Source organism: Talpa europaea (assembly GCF_964194135.1).
Source record: "Talpa europaea genome assembly, chromosome: 4".
Lineage (NCBI taxonomy): Eukaryota > Metazoa > Chordata > Mammalia > Eulipotyphla > Talpidae > Talpa > Talpa europaea.
Window position 1 is genome coordinate 115,699,085 of NC_140070.1, and position 22,457 is coordinate 115,721,541.

General features: G+C 45.9%; 1 protein-coding gene across 3 annotated transcripts in view; it reads right to left on the reverse strand.

The window, feature by feature from the left end:
- Positions 1-3,453: 3,453 nt before the first annotated feature.
- Positions 3,454-22,457, reverse strand: part of VPS8 (VPS8 subunit of CORVET complex) — a gene marked incomplete at its 3' end in the record, with an annotated part of 188,721 nt that continues 169,717 nt past the window's right edge. For all 3 annotated transcript variants that reach the window (XM_084231488.1, XM_084231489.1, XM_084231487.1), the window contains 2 exons: positions 6,765-6,845; positions 3,454-3,603 (listed from right to left, as the gene is read on the reverse strand). In XM_084231488.1, the coding sequence (XP_084087614.1) occupies positions 3,454-3,603; positions 6,765-6,845 (231 nt within the window). The remainder of the gene's footprint in view (positions 3,604-6,764; positions 6,846-22,457) is intronic.

Below are 22,457 nucleotides of genomic sequence, written 5' to 3' on the forward strand. Positions count from 1 at the left end.
TTCCCTCATGAGCTCCCGGGGCCACGTCAGCAGAACGCTGCTGTTGTTGAGTCGAGGAATATTTCCATGAGTCTCTGGCCTTAAGGAACTGCTTCGAAGTGGAACCCGACATCACTGCAGAGTAGAACATGTGCTAAGTGCCACAAGGGGATGGGGGCGATGGCTCCCAGATGGCAGGGATGGGGGCCCAGCTCAGGCCTGCCACGTCACCAGTGCTGGGTGCTGCCCAGTACTCAGGTGGGTCCTCATCTACTTTAGATGAGAAGAGGCTCTTCAGATCCAATTCAGGAAGGCATGACCTGAATAAAAAGCTGCTGTAATTTATTCAATGTTGTGGCGTCTTAAAGACAAGTTAACTCTTGGGACAGCTAAGCCACGGAAGGTGCCAGAGAGTTGTTGTTTACTGCCTGTTTTTCAACAGGGGTTCTGATACTCCACTAACACTAATCTGGCTCGTTAGATTACAGGGTGAAGGACGGTCCCAGTTTTGCCTTGGGAATGTTGCAGGGTAAGTGAATTCATCAGGCTTTTCACGCCGTTAGCCTCTGCGGCTATCACCTGCGGCCTTGAACTTGTCAACGCAGAAGGCGCGCGCGGGAGAATGAGTGGGGCGCACGTGCCTGATTGTGGACACCTGGAGTATGGATGGGCGCGCATGTGCAGGTTGTGCACACCTGCGCCTTGAGACTGCACTAGGAGTGGTGGGACTCCAGAAGGGGGGAGACCATGAGATGAGAGAGGGGGAGGGAGAGAGAGAGAGAAAAGATCCGCGCTGGGGGCTAAATATCAAATGCCAAAAGCTCCTTTGGCATAATGTTAGGCACATCAAGAAACCTTCTGATAATTCCAGAGCAGCACTGGATCTGGAATCACAGTTTTGACTTTTAACAGGGTGGTCCCCAGGAAAAGGGGAGTTGCCAGGTTCCCGGCCCCACCCGAGGGAGGGTGGAGCTGAGCAGGGAGGAGGGGAGGCTGCAGAGGAGACCCAGAAGGAAGGAAGTAGGAGGTGGAGCCGGAAGGAGACCTGGAGGACGCACCTAGAGCAGAGACAAGTGAAGACGCCGCACTGGCTTCTTGGGCCTGGCCTGGGTGAAGCAGGTGGGTGAGAGCCTCGTGGGGAGGTTGACAATGGCAGCGTCGATCCTGATGTTGCTCTTTTCCTCCCATACTTGTCTCGCTGTTTCTGACCGTTCTCTACAGGGACCACCCTGTTCCAAGTTTGAACCCCCATTCTGCCAAGGCTTGAGTACGTCACCTTGGTTTAATTTATGATGGTTGAAAGGTAAGGTTTGGCGCAGTAAAGAAAAGGAGAGCCAGGCCAAGCTTTCTCAAAGGAAGGGAAAATTTATGGCGCCCTGGGCGGACCTCACGGACCCAAGGTGGGGGTTGGTGAAGCTGCACACATTGTTAGGGGGAGGCAGGCTTGTACAGGGTGAGGAGAGGTCAGGTGGGAAACTGGGTTCGTAGGGCGGGAAAAATTTGTAGGGCGCGAAAAGATGTGTAGGGCGGGAGGAGTTTCTTTGTCTGAGAAAAGATTTGCAGGGCGCGGGAGGCTCATTGTCTGGATCCTCGAGGCAGGCTTCCGCAGGCCTGTTCCCAGGTGGGCTGCCTGGGGGGTTTTTGCATTCCGGCCTCCTGCATGGACCTTTCAATGACGCCTTGGCTTTCCCATCTGTGAAATGGGCTTGAGACTCTCTCCTAGCACTGCTGTGGGTATCGCTAGTGCCCGCAGGCGCAGGGCAGGTTCACTATCGGTTCGGGCAGACAGACAAAGGAGAGTCCAGGAGCTCTGTGGATTTTTCATGCTTCCAGGCTCTCAGGGCACCAGGCACGCCAGGCAAGGAGGCCGGCAGGCATGGCCCAGGCGGGACAGGCGGAAGGTGGGGGTGGGGGGCTGGGCAGGGGGGGAGGCCGGCAGGCAACAGCCCCCCAGGCCGCCATGAATCCCGATTCTTTCTCTGGGCTCTCGCTGGCATTCCCTTTCATGGTCTCGCCTTCTCTGCAGTCACTTGTCCTCTCCTCGCCGTCTGTCCCTGAGTGATGCTGTCCTTACAGCCCCGCCCTCTAGGCACAGGTGTGCACAATTACGCACATGTGCACGCCCAGACTCAGGTGTTCACAATCAGGCACGCATGCCCGGCTCCCAAGGGCCGGCTGCATTAGCTCCATCAAGTCTGCAGGTGACAGCCAGAGGCTAGAGGCGCAAAAAGCCTGACCAGTTCACTCACCCTACAGCATCCAGTTGGGGATCACAATGCCCCAATCACACCACTCCCCCAAATTTGAGGCCTTCCCACCTCCATAAGGAGGAACAGCCTGTGCAGCTAGGTCTTGGGAGCTAGTATTTCTGAGGTGTTGGCCACACACCTGCCAAATACTGAAGGTTCTCATCTTCACAATGGTTTTATAAAGAAAGTGTGGTTTTGAGATAAGTCATGTCTTGCGCAGGATCACAGCTCCTCAGCTGCAGAAACAGGGTCTATTTCCCACTAGAATTAACACCTGCATTTAGTTGGTACATGTTTCCCGAGCATAAGCAGTCCACGAGGGCCGATGGCTCCTGCGCGCACTGATGAAACAGGGCCTATGCCTGTGAGGGGCAGGGGTACCTATCTCTGATGTGGGGACCCCCTGGGCTTGCTGGCCCAGTAACGTACATAGTCTCAGGGCCACACAATGTGAACCTCCTGCTCTGGCAGCCTCGTCCCTGCCGCTTGAGCACCTGGGTGGTGGGCGCTGAACAGCCCGGGGGGCGCTCCATGGCTGAGCAAAGGCAGGGCGGCCACACTGAGCGTCCTTCTCTTTGAGCTAATTAAACAATCGATGCAACAAGGGTTCTAAGTGTATGGGTGGTCTGTACGGCTGGGTGGACGAAGAGCCAGCCAGCAGGTCTGCAGAACGTGGACGGGCCTTTATTGTGAGAAAGGGCAGATCTTGCACTCTCATGGGTTTTAACAAAAACATCAAAAGGGAGAAGCCAGGGCCACCCCCCCTCCCCCAATCCTTCGCTCCCAAGGCGGGTTCTCTACACTGCGGCCTGGCCGGCCGCTGATCCGCCAGCAGCAGGTGACGTATCTCCCCGCTCCCACCGGCCGGAGGGGCAGAGCAGGACAGACTCCACAGTGCCACTGGTGTGCCCTCCCTTCGTCTCTAGGCTTCAGGAGAAAAGGAAAAAGTCCCAGTAGGCAAAATATATTTTCTTTAAACGCTGGACGAGGTGTGTGATATTTCTTTGCTTAATAAGCAAAACCAAACCAACCAGTCAGGAGCAATGTGACATCACGGAGGAGACAGGGCGTGTCCCTGGGGAATGGTGGTGTGGAGGCAGCCCCGAGCACGCAAATCCATGGCACCTCTGCTCAGTGGGGGACAGTGGGGACATGCCAGCTGGAAGGGGTACCCCCAGTTGCCCTGGGATCAACTCTGGTCCCTGGGCCAGGCTCCAGGGAGGCGTCAATCCTCAGTCACCGGCGGGGGAATGAGCTGCAGCTGGAAGTTCTCATTCTGGAAGATGCTGTTGAAAGCAGGGCCACTCTGGGAGCCACTGAATGGCCTGTAGCTGTCGCTGCTGCGATTCTGGGAGAGTTCTGTGAGGAGAGCCAGCTGCAAAAGAGGGGACACAATCAACCAGGCTGTGACTGGGAGAGAAGCTGTGGGGTGGCTCAGGGAGGGGACATGGGCCAGAGGCGGAGAACCCTGAATTCCCCTGCCTGGAATGCAGGAGCAGTGCAGCACTGCGAAGAGGGGCATGAGAGCTGGGTCTGGAACCCAGGCTCCCATACCTTAAACATGAGCAATGTGGCGTTGGGCAAGCCCACTTTACCTCTCAGGGCCTGGATTTCCTCCTGGAGTAACGAGGTGGGCCTGGGGAACCAAGCGTACAGCAGACGGTGCTGCTCTGACCATGGAAGGCTGCCCGCCTCGGCCCTGGGGCTGTGTGCTCCTTCTCCAGCTGAAGTGCACTACTCTGTAGCCACCTTTCTCCCCCTGCTTTCTGCTCATCTCAGGGCAAATCCCCTGGCCCCTCTCCTTTGTAACCTGGAAGAGTGAAAAATGGATGCCCAGCTCCCCGGGAAACTTCAGACTCCACCTTCTTCTCTAAACAAGTCCTCCCTGCTCTCAGTTTCCCTAGCGGGGACCCCTTCATTCTGCTTAGTTCTGGAAGATGTGCCGAGGAGGCGGCAGGAGGAAATGCCGATGCTAGCCCATTGGGAAACCAGGCCCTGCCCCTCAGAGGGGCCAGCCTCTGACTTCAAAGAGGTGTCCTGCAACAGCCTGGCCCTCCAAATGCCCTTGATGGCCACACAGGAGAGGAATTCCATCCCGAGGTCCTTTACCTGGGAGAAGGCCGCGATGAGGAATGAGATTTCAATCCCACAGGGTAAGCAGTCTGCTTGGCCCTAGGCCCCCCCAACAGCCCCAGGAACTAGTGAGTACCTTTGGTGCGAGGCACAATGGTAGGCCCTGTACGCGTGTGTTACTTCTAGTCCTCCACAACAACCCTCTGGGTAAACAGCCACAGCCCTGAGAAGTGCCTTGCCCAGGGTCACCCAGCAGTGAGGGGTAGCCTGGGATTCACACTTAGCCCAAGCGGCAAATCCCCCCAGCTGAGCTGCCTACAGCTCTGCCTTCCTGAGGTATCCTGCCTGTCACCTGTTCCCCCATCCAGCCTCACAGGCACTCAACCTTCCATTGGGTTGTCGGAAAAGTCAACACATTTTTTCTGTGCAAAAATGCTTCGTGACTTTTCTGACAACCCAACAGTTGTTCTCTGGAGGAGGGTTCTCCTCACCAGGCATCATGGCATAAACTCACTGTGTCCATTTGTCCATTTGTGTCCTTCTGCTGAAAACTCACTGCCAGTGGCTGTAATAAACGGGGAGCCACCTGAAGGCCCTTAAGGTCAAAGTGGCAGTTTATCTAAAATAACCCCTTGCAGGGCTGGCCCAGATGCGACTATGTTTCCGGTTCACGATGCCCAGCACGGGCTGGGGCTCCGCGGCAAGTGGCTGCCCCAGGACACGCAGCAGGCACATGGGTCCTGACGGGGACTGCGCTGCACCCGCGCAGGTGACAGAGCCGTACCCCTTGCTTTGCTGGAGCCCTGCCTGGGCACCTCCAGTCTCTGCCACTCACTCAGCTGCCCTTCAGCCTGTGACGCTTTCAGCGAAGCTATAACGTGCAACAGGCAGCGGATGCTACGTAAGCTCAGAGTTCTTTCACGTTCAGGTATTGTGAGGCAGAAAGAGTAGCCACAATAAAGACTTCCTATTTCCCCCCAAAAAGAGATTTGTGTGTTCTACTTCTGTAACGAGTGATCTGAAACTTGGTGAGTTCTGAATTCTGGCTCAAGAGTGTTAAGCAGCAGAACTTCCGTAGAAGGCCTAGAAACCCAGCTCCTGGGGCGGAGCTTGGCCGAGACTGGGAAGACAGACATTCAAAGAGGGAACTTCATTTTCCCTCTGGCTGCCAAGCAACCCAGCAAGCGTTTGCCTAAGAATGGGGACTGGCAGAAGGGAGCCCAGCGGAGAAGCCGAGCACACAAGCTGTCTGCGCAAGCGCGAGAGAAAGTCCAGGGAACATGTCTGGGCCGGCTGGAATTTAGGGTGAGGTGACGTGGGGAATAGAGCAGACTTGGGACTCCACCTTCAGGTGATGGAGACCCAGGAGAGTGTTCTTAGCAGAGGGATATGGCATTTGGGTTTGGAAAGAACACTTGGGCAGCAGCGTGGGTAAGGGACAGAGAGCTGCAGTGCACGCTTGACAGTCTGGGGGGAAAGTGGAGAAATACAAACAGAGGAAAACATGAGGGGTGCTGCACCATTCCCCTAGACAGTGGATGGAGTGGGAAGGTGAGGTGCCAGGTGTCTGCTCTGGGTGACTGGATGAGACAAGGTGCCACACTTGGCACTAGGTGAGGAAGAGGCGGAGAAGGTTAACGGGTACACTTTTGAAGTGACTGTGGGGCACCCACACTGCTGCTGTGGCATGACTGCTGGTAGCCTTCCGAACTACCCTTTTTCTATAGTTCTAGTTTCAGTCCAGGGCCTCTTGGAATAAAACCAATTTACCCTCTTAGGTGTGGTCATGAGTCTAAGGCCAGGGCAATGGAGATCAGTGGAATCAATATACACAACTTCTAGGAACTGTCCTCAAACAGAGGACATTCATCTTTTCCCTCCATCTTGCTAGCTGGAATGTAGATGTGATGTTTGGAGCTGGGGCAACCATGTTGAACCGTGTGAGTATAATCCACTTATTAAGGATGGCAGAGCCATAAAAAAAATCTGGAGAGAGGTTCACGGAAGGTAGGCCCTGGACTACGTGCATGCACACGTCTGTATTGGTAAATCCACTGTATTTTAGCATCTGTCTTTCATGGTCAAAATAAATGAAAAAAAGCCAACGAAACTATTGGGCATTTGAGGACTAGGTCTGGGACTTTGGGCATTTGACAGTCATCAATAAAACAAAGTCTCCTGGATGAGGGATTAGGCTTAAGCTCGCTCTCTCTGGAGGCAGTACACAAATGCCCTCTGGGTCCTCACAGCATATGGGAGGTAGGGACAAATATTTTCCCCTTCCTCTGCATGCTTTGCCAAATCCTGAGTACTCCCTGGGGCAGGGTTCCACATGGCCATCCTAGGGATGCCAGGGCACTTTCCTGGCTGAGAGGGGGCTGCAGAGAGGATTTGAGGACACTGTTTCCAAACCAGTATTTATAAATAGTGAAATACAAACTTAAACAACCAAACAAACATTACCCTGGAACTTCCTCGGTAGAGCCGGCAAAGCTGATCAAACGCTTGAATTTGCTGTGGATCCAGGACGGGTTCTGAGGTTGCCTGAGAAATGAAAAATTGAGGTTAATAACAGCCATGAGCTGCCTCTGAACTTGGCCAAGAGTGAAACAGGACGTGGCGCTTCCTTCATTCCTCTCAAGAAAATCCTTGCTACCAGCAACTAGTGAGACATATTTTACTGAACACTAGAATTACACACACTTTTCTCTAAAGTCCCATGGTGCCAATCCCAGGTTACCTACCTTTGTGGATCTCTTCCGCAGTGTGTGCTCTGATATTTTTGTATGTTTGATCTCCCTCTCTGAGACCTTTATTATGCAGAGCAACTGAGCTCCAGTCGTGCATCTTACACCCACCACCAAATGCAGCCCCTTCCTTGTGGTAGTGGGGGATGCATTATCAGTGAAGTCATGTTACTTCCCCAACTCAGACAGCTGGTAGCCACCATGGGTGGCAGGTTAGTCTGTTGCTTTTTGGAACAAGTGAAATCTCACTTCTAGAACAGTCCCGCTCTGCAGAGTCAGATAGTGTGGTGGCCTTGTCATTCTTGTGGTTATCCTAGTGCAGCTGATTCAGTTCCAACCCAGAGAGAAAGGGACTCTGGGAGGGGGCAGCAGTAGGCTTTGTTTGGAGTCAGAGGTGACAGGAATACCAGTTCTGACAAGAACGTGCTATGTGACCTTAGGCAAGTTACTTTCTGAGCCTCAAATGGCCCATCTGTGAGAGGAAGATGCTTCGCCTATGAGGTTACTAAAACTTACATTAGATGAGACACATACCGAAAGTGTCTTCAACTTGCTGGCTTTTATTACTATAAAACTTCCATGTTTATTTATAATACTGTTAAATTGTATCTTTCTTTCTTTGATATCTATTAAGAATCCTCTTGGCATAAATGAAAGGATCATTAAAGACAAACCAACCCGTCTGAGAAGGGTTTTAATGATGAGGGGATGGGTGCTGATTTTTCTGTGGGCTCAGTGAGGGCTGTGGGATTATAGGGAGCTACATAATGGCCTAAAGACAAGTTCTGTTTACAGGAAAGTCTTTGCAGCAATAGCTATCAAACAGTGATAAAACCAAATGTCTGTGTCTAGAAAGTTCGGGAACAGAGTAACACAGTGCATGAGCAGGGGAGTGTGGAGCAAATGATACCACTAAGACTAGTTAGCACATATGGAGCATTTACTACCTGCCAGGCCCTGTGTTCTAGTATTTTCCATGGATGATCTCGAATCCTCAAAACTACTTTATGAGAAAAGTATTGTCACGTCCAAGTGTTTTCCTGAGGAAGGATTTGGACTATCATTTACAAAGTACTATATACAGAAATCTTAAGTGGTTGTGTAAATTTAATTTCTTCCAGGAAGGACTCTGCTGCTTTTTCTCAAAATTTTTACTACCCTTAAGGGGAAAAACCCTACTAAGAACTAAGAAATGGAAACCGCCACTATACTTGGAAAAATCATGTTACCTTAGTGTGAAATTAATTCAAAGCTTCATCTACTAAGTAGATGGGAAGGATCTGCTTTAAGAGCCAGACAGCAGCTGTCAGTCAGAGGGGTGCTAACCTCTCACGGGCTTCTGGCATCCTGTGGTGGTGCCCCCCAAATATGTCAGGGCTTTAGAGACCAGCCCAGGGCACCGTTGCTTTTATCCTTCCTGCTTCTCTTGGTGACGTGGGTGGCTGAGCATGAGGACAGATGGTTGGGAATCCCGAGCAGGGCAGTGTGAGCCAAACAGAAGCCAGAAAGAGAAGAGGATGCCCGCAGGGGTGCCACTGCCACTCTGACAGACTCACGGCTCTGCTCTGTCGGGAACACGGGGCCTCGTTTTTTACTGTGAGACTGTTTAAATTTGTCTTGACGCTTACATTTTCTTCCCTCAATATAATTTGGTAGGAAAAATTATCATATGCTTGGAAAGAAAGTGTGTGGAGTGTCACACTTTCCGATGGATAGTTAAGCAGATGCTTTCCAAGCTAAACATGATCTGAAGGGTTGAGTAATACTATAAATCTAGCTCAAATAGAGCAAAAAGCAGAAAAAAAAACAGAGACTTAACAACAGATGTGGTCTTGCCACCTGATGTTCCTGACACTTTTAGTTCTACTGGCATGAACTGGGGAGCAAGAGGTTAGGGAAAGGGTGATACAGGCCTTTTACTGGGATTCAAAACCCTAGTGTTGGGGTCAACCACCTCCACAGTCCATATGACAGGGACCAGTCTCCCTGATGTCACCTTTGCTCATTGTCTGGTTATTCTGTGATGAGATTTAACAAAGAGGGCCCAAAACAGGAACAGACTAGGGACAATGGCCCTGGGTGTCGGGGGGTGGGGGCAGGGATGGGTGTGTAAAACAGGTTAATTAAAAACAAAGTGTAAAGGCCCAGGCAGCAAATGATAAATCAGCAAGAGCAAGAAAAGAATTCACTTTACAGAGGTATTATAAAAACCTCTGCCTTGAAGGGATATTACAGAAAAATTCTCATGAAATATACTATAGTACTTACTATAAAAATGCAAATGGTATAGGCCACTTATGACCCTGCCCTGAGAAAAGCTGTGTCGGACGCTGTAGACTTATTACCCTGCTTTCTGTTTAGCTTTTATCACTAGCGAACTCAGAGTTAAATGGTGCGTTATGTAAAACCAGCAATTGCACAGGACTTGGTGGAAAATATTTATGTTATTATAACCATTTTTGATATAATTTTCTAGACATGCAGTTTTAAAAAATCTAGATTTCCTCATCTATCCCATCCTATTGGATGTATTTCAGAGACCAACTCAAATCACTTTGGGAAAGTGAAGGTCATGATAGATCAGAAGTAGAAAAAGCTACGGTTAAAAATAGAATCATGCTTTCACCCCCCACCCTTCCTCAGGAAACACTACACTGCAGGAGTCTATTCTAGGTGCAAAATAAATGGTACAGCCCCTGGGAGTTTGCTCACTGAGTCAGAGAGAAGACTCAAATGATGGTTTAACCCATGTTTTCTGCACTTCTCAAATTTTAATATGCATCAGAACCACTGGGAGATCTTGCTAAATGCCCATTCTGGTTTGTAGGCCTGGGGTGGGGTCTAAGACTCTGCAGACTTCTGTCCCCATGGGCTTCCAGTGGTAACAAGACACTCAGATTATGGGTATTTTACCTTCTCCTGATTCAACTGTGCCAATCAGCCAAACAATTAGCTTTTCTTAGTTTGAATCTTAAGAAATTGCAAGCCCTACAATTACCTTACCAAATAAACAAACAGGACTGTATAAGGAACAGAAGTTAGGAGAATAGCCCAATGTGAATAAAAATTCACAACCCATTAAGGAGCATAACCAGACCTCTACCTCGTAAACCCTAGTCTCTTTGCTGGGAAGAAACCTGGAGTGAGAGATAGGCATGTACACATACTCACGAGCAGCCCCATAATTTCAAACCCTGTACCATGCCCAGATGAGTGTGCAAGGGTGGCCCGTCATGCTCCTGTTCCTCCCCTAGGTCCTTACTCTCCTTGGAGAAACCAAGAGAAGAGGTTTTCCAAATATAACACCCTTTAGAATTTGAGAAGAATGTGTGAAATACTGAAGATGACCAGTCCTTTTTTAACACACAGCAACACACTAGGCAACCAGACAACTAAGGAGCTAGGCCCAGGATCCTCTGGAAGCAAAGTCCCTGCAGGACAGAGATGCCCTCTGTGTGGCTGGGCCTTGCTGTCATGTGAGGCAGAGAGCTCCTCATGATGTGCTAGGAACTGCTGGATGCTTTCCCTATCTTACAACCCTTCCTTGGGGGCGTCTGTGGTGGCGCAAAGGGTTAAGTCTCAGAACTATGAAGCTATCCAAAGTCGCTGCAGCACGAGTTCGATCCCTGGCCAGGGAGCTGACACACATGGCGCAGCAGACTCTCATGTCTCACCAGCTGCTCCCCTCAGCAGTGGATTTCAGTAGATCCACCTGTTCTGCTCCCCAATCTGTGTCTGGTGAATCATCTCACACCCCCCCCCTCATCCCCCGCCTACATACCAGCTCTTGTATGCATAAATAAATAAATCTTTAAAAGAGTTTTATAAAGTTCAAATTAAAAAAAAAAACCCTTCCCTGAATAATAGTATGGTTAAGAAGCAAGCATTCAGGAATGACTAATAAGTCGCTATGGTAAGGATTTCTGAACTCTCTTCTGCTTCTTCAGGTGAAAATGGCGAGGAATGGGAAGGCAGCTTGTCCACAGGGGGCCCATTTAGCTGGTTCCTGCCAGCCTCTGCAGGCTCCTGTCCTGTCACCTCCATGCTTCAGGTACTGGATCCAGATAGCTGGTTCAACCAGTATCTCTAGAGCCTCTCCTACTAGATTAGGCCCAGGGTACAGCGGTGAATAAAATCAAGAGGAGTTTAGTGTCTCATGGATTCTGGGATATTAAAGTCCTTCCCCACCCCCAAAGATTTCACCTTCTCCAGCACTGATAAGCAAAGCTTGAGAGGTTAGTGAGGTCTAATGACTATCTATTGCCTCTGCCAGGGCAGGCCTCATTCGAAATATGCTCACATTATTTATAATAAACCTGCAAAATGTCCCCAAAAGTGCAGATTACACTGTTGCACATACTGTGACACGAAAGCCTCAGCTCTGGCCCCCTCTCCGGCATGCCTTCTCTGTGCTTGCCCAGTCCTTCAGCTGCTCAGCTTCCACACGGCCTGTCCTTACCGTACCCTGCACCCACTGGTGTAACATTCCCCATTAGACTGTGAACAACTTGAATATCAGAATTGTCTTATTCATCCTTCTATTCCCAATTCTCTACACCCGACAAATGTTCAAAACACACAGTCATGTGGGAAATCACTGGCATTTGCCTATTCTCAACATCTTGGACTTTGTAAAGATTCTTTGTGCCTTCTGGCACATTCTCCCTCTAACTGAAAATATCTATTCTATTTATTTTGGGGACAGGATTTTTTGTTTTAAATGTCAGAAGACATAAATATCAACTTCTTTAAGAAGGAAGGAAGATTTACCAAAAGGGTAGAACCTGTGGTTACTGGCCTCTCTCTGTTGTTGCCCTGGCCGTGGAGACAGAGCCCTTTGTTCGTGTGACTGAGCCTGCAGGAGGGGGCACGGCATGCTTCCCCAGAGCCCCAACACTGCCAGGCTGGTGGGGAAGTCTGGGCTCCAGCGCTCACCTGCCTGAGCCCAAGCCCTGGCTTCCCAAGTCACTAGCACTGCGATCTTAGGTTAAAGCTACCTGCTCTCTCTGAGCTAGGTGTGGTGCTTTGTGTTTGGTGATATAGGGACAGTGACAATAGCTGTGTCACATAAAGTGACTAGGAGATTAAGAAAGTAATGCAGGTAAAGGACACAGTGACTGCCTGGGACTCTCTAAGTTCTCCTTCAGTGTCATTAACTGAACTCACAGGCACTTGCGCGCACACACATACACACACAGAGCCAGTCTAGCTGCGGCACTGGCACCATGCGTGACTTGTCCTGATGCTGCCACTGAGACTGAAAGAAAGGAGGCGTCAGAGCACAGTGCAGACAAAACTTGCAAAGAAACGCATGGGCAGATGCTGCAGGAGAGAGCTAATGAGGGAGCATGCGAGGGAAAGCTTCAGGAAATGGGAGTTCTCTGAGGAGAGACTTTCTCTCCTGCTCTCTGGTACCAGTGCTGTACTTGGCACAGAGCAACTGAGAAATACCTGCTGACCAAGAGGATGAAGAGATGCGAGGGGTGAACAAGCAGATTTTCTATTTCTTTCATGCTCACTGGCCTTTCATAAATCCTCTGCAATGCAGCAAGAATACAGGGCATGGTTTCTGACAGACTTGGGCTCCATCTGTATTTTATGACAACTAGCTGAGTGGCTTTGGCCAACTTAGCTTCTCCCAAAATCAGTTTCTTTATCTATAAAACCCTGCTTTACAGAAGCAGGGTTTTGTGAGCATCAGACATGAGGTATGGGCTGTTGTCTATGTAATGTTCAATGAACGGCAGCTATTACTGTGATTGTGTTATCTACACTCCTGGGAGAAGCATCCAGAAGAAAGAACAATGGGCCGAGGTCAGAAACCTGAGCTCCAATCCTGTCACAGCTCCCTGTAAAACCTGTGCAGGTCTCACTGCCACGCTCTATGTTCTGATTTATCCAAGGGCAATGCTATCTTGGCACACTCTATCCACATGCGTGCGGGCAAGATGTGGGCACCATGAGATAACAGGCATTTGGGGCATGGATGCTTCAAGTAAGATAGTGATGTTTACTGAAGCTAATTATGGCTTTTATTGTTCAATCAGAAGCAAACTAGGGCAAGCAACTAGAGGCACTGTCACAAAGCCCTGCAGAGAAATAATAGATTCAGTCTAAGATGCCATACAAAGAAATTGATTTGACAAATCAGTGTCATGCACAAAATAAAAGTGGGAGCAACAAAATTTGAAAACAATAAAACTCCCTTCCCAGTATTCGCAGACCATCGAGCACATCACCATAGAATTGATTAGGAGTGATTTTCCAATTGGAAGAGGAGGAAAAGGCATTTGATACTATCTGCTGGAGCAAATTTCTTTCTTCCCATGTAATGAAGTCCAGTGATAAGAGCTGAAAATTAAACTGCAGCTGAACATTAGAGGAAGTAACAGTGACAGCCCTGGCAATGACCTTGTAACACTCAGCATTAAAGTAAATCCGGTGGAAAATGAGGTCCTGGCGGTCTCGGAGAGCCCCAGGGAGAGGGCCGTCAGGCTAACACAGCGCGCCAGCACATTTCAAAGCTCAGTGACTCACAGACGTGGTGGAAGTGAGAGCTGTAATTACAGCCGCTGGAAGGGAGAAGACAAACCAGGGCTTTCAGGAGCCACAGACCTCTTAAGTTTCGTTGGGAGAAAACCACCAAGACCTGCCGCCACCCTGAAGGCTGGGTTCTGAGGAATAGGGAAAATCATCCCAGGGACCCTGCCGAATCCCGTCCAGAGACAAGGCCAACCGTCCCGGAGGACTGAGCTCTGCCTGTTCACTTCTTACTCTACAATAAATAAGGTCCTGAACTCAAAATCTCCAAACTTCCTTCCCTTTTCGTCTTCCTACACACACTAACATAGCAGCAAGTGTGTCAGATACGAGACAGAGACTGGGTGCCAAAGAGAATCTCTGCGACCTGATTATTACGGTCTTTCCTCTACCCCAGAAGCCTTCTACTGGTATTTCTATAATTTGTCTTTCGGAATGGTGGAGGAAAATGAGGGGCATGGCTTGAGCTTGGCTTTATTTTCAAAAATGTCTCGATTTTAATACAGATTTCAGTGAGACTTCTGCCACCACCTAAGCTGTTTCAAACTGGAGGTCCTTAATATTTAAAGCTTTTGCCTCAAGCAAAACCTTGGCTTCAGAGTGAAGTCACACTTCCTTCCCATCCGTAAATAGAAAAACACCCTTCTAAAATTCCCCCCAGCCCACAACAATTTGTTCTCAGAGAACCTGCCCTCACAAGGCTATTGTCGGGGGAGTGGAGAAAAGGGCGAAGCAAGGGGAGGGAAATGGAAAAAACACATGTCCTGTCATCTGTTTCGTCTTCTTATAGCGACTTTCATGTTTAGTGTGTCTACGGGTGCACTGGATTCGAATTTACTCTCTGTAATGCACACCGGGAAAACTAAGGTTCAGACAGCTCATACAGCTTCCAAGAGACAGGGTGGCTCCTGATAATAGGTCGAATTCCAAAGCTTAACATACCGTTTTTGTGGCAAACATAAGGTGCTCTGAATATATAAGGTTAACTCTGGCTGCCCGCTGTGCTGGGAGGCTGGAAACATGTCTGCTGGAGCACCTTGCCAGGATCCACGGTGGAGAAACAGCCATAAATGTAGTGCCATATAAATGCTGTGTCATTATATTATGGAAAACAAACTTTTGTTCGATTTGTCACAAAAAGAAGTGTCCCCAAATTGGCTTAAGGTCTCTGATGCCTGTACACCACACCTGCCTTTGCCTGGCTACTCCTTGCCTCCCTTGCTCTGCAATAATTATGCGAGACTCTGTAGTGGTAAAAACTGATGATATGATGTTTTAAAAATTGATTTAAAAAAACTGGCTAGGCTATGTTGTTCGCAAAATATCCTTTGAACTTTCAGATAACTAGTGCAGTTCTTTGGTCAAATTCATTAAAGCTTATCTATTATCTTGACAGGGATGGTAATGATGTTGAAGATGATGATAATAATGATGATGATTACAAAGGGTTGGCCATCTTGATATAATGCCCTCCTGAGCATGGGAAGCAAAAACTCAAACAGATTAAAAAAAAAATTGCTGTACATTGCCACCCTCAATGTAATGAAAGTGTTCTCTGTAATTAGCATTATCCCAAGATGCCAGGACATAGACTAGGGCCAGAACCATTATCAAGAAAAACGAAAAATGAGAATACTGGAAAATGAGATGGGTGACAGCCAGGTTGGGGCCCCTAACCTTTTCCTTCCTGAGGGCTCTGTCCTTAGATTCTTTTTTTTTTTTTAAAGATTTATTTATTTATTTATACAAGTACTGGGTACAGTCAGAAGCGCGGGAGGGTGAGAAAATTCACCAGAGCCAGAGCGGGGAGCAGAGCAGGCAGCTGAGGGGAGCAGAAGGCAGCAGGAGAGGTCTGCGCGCCCTGTGGGACCCTCCTCTGGTGGCCGGGGAGCAGCCGGGGATCGAACTGGCGCTGCAGAGCTGCGGGCAGCTTCGCAACCCAGCGCTCAACCACTGCGCCACCGGGGAGGCCCTCTGTCCTTAGATTCTTGCTACATGGTATATATGGTCACTTCATTCTTGCCTTTTCTTTTTGCTAGTAAAGGAAAAACACCCAGAAAGATTTATTTTTATGAAAAGCAGAGTTACAAAGAAAATTTCTTAGTGAAGTGGTATTTTTCTAATGCTAGTCATAAACCACCCTTTTTATTATTGGCCAAATGTTTGCCTTATTAAAAAAATCAAAATAGGGTAAGCATTAATTTTATATATGTAATTAAGGTTTGCTACTCTTTGATTATCTATCTGATTGTTGCCTACTTAAGAGAAAAGTCAAACAATTATCTTGATGGATGATGCTGTGGAGTAGCAATTAAGATAAAGTGCTCCTCTGAGGGCAGGGTCCTTAATGATTTTCTACCACAGCCATGATTCCCAAAGCATTTTCAGCTCCAGTATTCCTGTCCACCTTAGCTAGAAGGACCTAAAAAATGATAACCTGATAACAAGAGGAATACAGAACCAACTGGGAAAGTCCATTTAACCCTGAAATCAGCAAAACCCAATATGAGTTAACAATGTTAATTACAAACCAAAGAAAAAATAGCAGTCCTGCATTGCAGTTGTACTCTAGTTGTTTTAGACAACTATTTGAAAATAGAGAATAGCTTCTGGACCATTTCTCCTTGTACATCTTGGTTCTTGTGAAGTAAAGGGCAGGATGTGAAGTGAGAAGATGGAAAGAATGAAATTAATATAGTAAGAACTGTTTATTGTAATTAAAGAGCACACTACTTAAAGAGCACTATTTAAAGAGCACAAATTTCAAAATCCTGCCATTAGCAATAGCACTGGCTAGACTAGTTTTCCCATTCTAAGTAATACAAAAGTGGCGAATCTATATATTACAGATGCTTTCAAACTCTGGACACCTGACAGAGCAGGACTGTAGTCCTTGAAAGAAGGAAAACACACAAACGGAGTCTGTGATTTTCCTGCAGACCATTTTGGACTGTGGTGCAGGGAGGGAGAGCACAGGTAGTATAGGGCAGACTTGCTTAACTGAGGAATCAGAAACTTTGACTGGGCAGTGTGTTGAGCTTGAAGAGGGAAGAGTTATGTTGTGAAGTATCTCTAGGAATCTATACAGGGGTTCCATTAACAGTTTTTGAAAGGCTGAATACAAACCAGTCAGAGAGGAAAGACCTTGACAAACACCATGGGCATGCAATAGGACCACAAAAAAACCATGTGTTAGGGAAAGGATATTCTAGACTGGGCCTAACAAAGCTATATATACACACTTCAATAATATTTGGCTGATTTACCAATAAATTAATACCCTGTTAAAATAAATCTCTAAGTCTCTAAAGGATGACACCTAAATCCAACAGCTCAACAACACAGCATCAAAGCATCCAAGAAAAAGTTTCTAGATATGTGGAGTAGGAAAACATAACTTACAACAGCAACTGATAGAAACAGACTCAGATATGACACGATATGTGTTAGGAGATAAGGAATTTAAAACATCAATTTTATAACTATGTTTAGTGATTTAAAGGAAAGAATCAACCTACCAATTGAATGCCTGAAGAATCCCCAGTAGAGAAATGGAAACTGTAAGAAGAACTAAATGATAAGAGGTAGAAAATGAACCTATAGCATTGTAAGGTTCCTATATTTTATGCTAAGTACTAAAATATTAACTCTAATCAGACTGTGGTAAGGTAAACATACATTCTGTAATTCCTAGAGCTATCACTGAAAATATAAAACAAAGAGATACATGGCTTAGAAAGCAATATAAGAATAAAAATAAACATCTTAAAATATTCAAATGTCACCCAACAAGAAGTATCTCTAGGAATCTATACAGGGGTTCCATTAACAGTTTTTGAAAGGCTGAATACAAACCAGTCAGAGAGGAAAGACCTTGACAAACACCATGGGCATGCAATAGGACCACAAAAAAACCATGTGTTAGGGAAAGGATATTCTAGACTGGGCCTAACAAAGCTATATATACACACTTCAATAATATTTGGCTGATTTACCAATAAATTAATACCAACAAGACAGGGAAGAAGAAACAGAGGAATAAGATACAGAAATACAGATAAGTAGGGAAGAAAGTGAAATGGTAGAGAAATCTAAATGCTGCATTATATTTAAATAAACTCTTCAGTTGAAAGACAAACTATCAGACTGGATTAAAAAAGTCAGACTCAATCACACACAGTTTTCAAGGAATACACTTCAACTACAAAGACAAAAATAAATTGACAGCTAAAGGATGAGAAACTATATAATCAAAACACTAATCATAACAATGCTTCAATGTCTATGTGAATAAATAACAGACTTTGACAAAGAACTAGAGGTTAAGAGGAACATTTCAAATGATAATGATATACATACCAGGAAAATATAACAATAATTAATATATATATGCCTAACAGTACAGCTTCAAATTGCACCAAGGAATAATAGAACCAAAGGAGATAGACAAATCAATAATCATAGTTGGAAATTTTTAAATTCCCTCTCTCAGTAGTTAATGGAATAACTAGATAAAAATTTAGTAATCATACAGAAGATCTGCCTTCACCTAATGGACACTTACAATAAGAATTACATCCTATAACTGAAGTTTATACTTGTTTTTAGGTACACAAATAATATCCACTTAGATAGACCACACTTGCCCATAAAAAAGTCTCAATGACTTTCCAAAGATTTATATCTTACAGAATATGCTATCTGATCACAGCAGTATTAAATGAGAAATCCAATGAAATCTAGAAAATATTTGGAAATGAAAACAATATACTTTATTTTATTTTTATTTTTTTAAGATTGATTGATTGATTGATTGATTGATACATACATTCATACAAGCACTGGGTACAGTCAGAAGCGCGGGAGGATGAGAGAACTCACCAGAGCCAGAGCGGGGAGCAGAACAGGCAGAAGGACCGGAGTACACTGCTGAGGGAGCAGCGGGCGGCAGGAGAGGTCTGTGCACCATGTGGGACCCTCCTCCAGTGGCCCGGGGAGCAGCTGGGGATCGAACCGGCACTGCAGAGGCTGCGGGCAGCTTTGCAACCCAGCGCTCAACCACTGTGCCACCGGGGAGGCCCGAAAACAATATACTTTTAAATAGCCAGTAAGAGAAGGAAGATATCACAAGGTAAATTATAAAATACTTCAAGGTAATAGTAGGGAAAATATATTACCAAATTTGTGGGATGCATCTAAAATAGTGCTTAGAAATTTAGAGCTTAAAATTTTTATATTAGATAAGAAAGCTTAACATTTATGATCTAAGTTTTCATCTTAAAATGTTAGAAAAAGAGAAGCAAATTAAACCCAAGTAAAATGAAAACCAAAAAAAAAACCACGAAACAAACTAAATGGCACTGACAAAAGATCAGATATCAAAAATTCACTGAATGATCTTGAAAGCAGGTTTGACACAGCAGAAGAAATGGTTACTTTGAAGAGAGGACAACAGAAACTATTCAAATGAAAGCACAGAGAGAAAATACAGTCATACATCACTTAATGATGTTTTGGTCAACAATGACAGTCCCAATATGATATACAATACAGTCTAGGTATGTAGTAGGCTATACCATCCAGTTTATGTAATTACACTCAAGACATTCATACAATGACAAAACTACCTTATGGTATAGAAATTAAGCCAATTAGGTGATGCATGACTATGTGGTAAAAATAATGAAAAAGCCAGGCCTCCCCTGGTGGTGCGGCGGTTGAGCGCTGGGCTGTGAGGCTGCCCACAGCCTCTGCAGCTCCGGTTGGCCAGGGGGCCGCCGGCAAGGGTCCCACAAAAAAAAAAAAAAAAAAAGAAAAAGAAAAAGAAAAAGCCTCAGTCAGCTGTGGAACAACATTAGGCTGTTTAAGACAAATGGTAACTAGAGGCCTAGAAGGTGAGAGATTGGGACAAAAAATACATTTCAAGAAATAATGGCCAAAAGTTTTCCAAATTTGTTGAAAGCCATAAACATTCAGATCCAAAAACTCTTAATGAGGGCTTCTCTGGTGGCGCAAGGGGTTGGGCACCACACCATGAGGCAATCTGCAGCCACTACAGCATTAAGTTCGATCCCTGGCTGGCCAGAGAGAAACCTACATGGTGCAGCAGACCTCTCCTGTCTCTCCCGCTGCTCCCCTCAGCAGTGTATTTCATCAATCTGCCTGTTCTGTTACCCACTCTGTCTCTGGTGAATTCTCTCACACCCTCCCCCCCAACTCTGGCCTGTACCCCAGCTCTTGTATGCATAAATAAATAAATCTTAAAACACACACACACAAAAACTCTTAATGAACCCTAAGAAAAATAAAGAAAACCACATGTAAGTGTATCACTACTAAACCAAAGACAAATCATTGAAAGCAGCCAGAGGTAAAAAAAGAAATACAAGGTGTTTCTTGTTGACTTCCCTGGAAAAGAGACTCTGAGTTGGAGACATAGATGCCAGAAGTTATTGGTGAGTGCTTGGAAAGAAGACCTATCTATGAGAAAGTAAAGGAAGCAGAACTGGGCTGAGACAGAAGCTAAACACTGCGAGGCCCCAGATGATCCCCAAGGAGAGCTCTGGAGCTAAGACAGCCTTGAAACATGCCCTGCATTTAGAAAAGGTGTTCTGGTCTTCATAACCTTTCAGTGACTTGTCTTTAGAGGTAGTCTGCCTCAGGAAGAGGCTGTCACTGTTGTCAGGATAGAGCTCTTTAGCTAAGGACAATTCCTGAAGAAGGATGAGCTGAGAGCTATCAGTTGCTAGAACTTTCAATAGATGAGGGAATGATTCCTTCTGATTCTCCTGAAAATGGGAGAAGAGGCCACCAAAACATCTAGGACACAGGAAAACAATGGAGAAAGTTACAACTGCTGCCTTATTGAAGCAATGCAAACCATGCAACAATGGAATCACATTTTTAATGAGCTTGAAAAGTATGTATTATCACCCTGGACATTTTACGAGTGTGACAATCAGTAAAAGTTTCTCAAGGGGGAAAACCCTTGTAAGATTCCTTTGTGGAATGAACTGGCACTTTAGCTCAGGAGCTCCCTGGGTCCTGCAGTGCCGGGCAGGACTACTGTGCCTATAAGAATGCTATGCCAGGCATACAGGCCTCTGCATGTTCTTCTCAGTAGGTTTCATGGCAATCACTGCAACATTTACCAAGTGTTTCTGACATGATCGAGCAAATTACAAGGAATCACATAGAAAACCTTTTTTCCCTGGGAATCAAGGTGGTTTATATGGGACAAAAATTGAGGCTATGCAAACATGGACTTGAGTAATTACTAAGTAATGACTTAAGCATTATCTACTTTCAGTAAACTGTCCTGTTTCAGATAGAGATGAAAAGGTGTTCACTCAAGGTTCCTCCTCCCTAAACACTTTTAAGCTATTACTGAATTCTACTCAGGTATATTTTCATTTTTTCTGACACCCCCAAGTATTTATTCCTGTCCTTTTCTGTTATGTACATATTGAAAGTTGCTGCAAAACAAAAGTAACAAGATGAGAAGTTCAGCCAGATACCAAAAACAGTAACAAAGGGAAGCAGAGCATGCCAGGTCCACAAGGGAGTATTGTGGAAAAGAGGGGAAGAGATAACATATGACAGAGGTGTCATTATATTTAGGAAACAGTGAGAAAATTTCTTTGGTTAAAGAAGGGAAGGAAGAGAAGGATGATATGCAACAAAAGCCTTGACTGTCAGATCCAAACTATTCATACCGGACTTTGTTAGCCACAGGGAGAGAGGTGGAGCATGGACTGAGGCTCCAGAAGACAAGGCAGTGGGATGGTACTGAATAGGGGATGATGACACTATTGAAGTAAACAGCAAATGCAGAGAAGAGATGACTGGCACTGTTGAAGGCTTCTTAGAGCTAACAGTGAAATGTAGAGAGAGCTCCTTGGAATTAGGTAATTTCTTCCTTCCAAAGATCACAAGGGAATTCCTGTATATTTTCACTTTCTCTTCTGCATTGCTGTGAAGTTCCCAGAGACAGATATGCCCATGAAAAAAACTGAGTCAGTGTTAACTGACTCAGTGAATAGATGAAAAATTTAAGTTATTTAACCATGTAGAGTGGGATTTTCCTTTAGGAATATGTTGTATCTGGAATAAAACCTACCACTAGTAGACATTTCACAATGAACACAGTAAACTAAAATTTATTCATACATAACAGATGGGCCAATGTAAATCACAAGAGAGTGCCCCTAGATACGTGCACAAAACAACATACTAAAGTCCCAAGGCAGGGACTTGTAAGAACAGACTGGACTAAGCACCAGCCCACATTCTGTCTTCACTTTCTTATCCTTTCCTTTAGTTTTAACCAAAGGAGGTTTCTCACTGTTCCCTGAGCACACTCAATCCCATGTTCTGATACTGTTCTGAAGCGTGTAAACTCTCAAGGGCGGCATACTGATTGATCGGGACAGAGATCCAGATACAAGGCTGTGCTCAGCAGTAACAGTATATCAGCCACCAAAGAGCCCCACATACACTACAGTAGTTCAAACTCTGCAAAGCTCTGCCATTTAGATTTCATGACCTTTACAAATGGCGATAATTCAGCACAGTGCAATTAAGAATGACCTACTAAATTGTTTTGATGCACGATAATAGGGACTAGTTGCTCTGTCACACACCTTGCAGAGAAAAAAGATGCCTGCTGAATAATACAGGAAGTGCCTAAAAGCTTCATCAGGAAAAACTGGAGGGAAAGACAAAGACCCTCATCAATACTCTAAACTGTGCTTGATCAACACTTTTTTTTTTTGTTTTTTTTATTATTTTTTTAGAGGCATGTTTTATTTATTTATTTATTTATTTATTTTTTGTTTATACATGCACTGGGTACAGTCAGAAGCGCGGG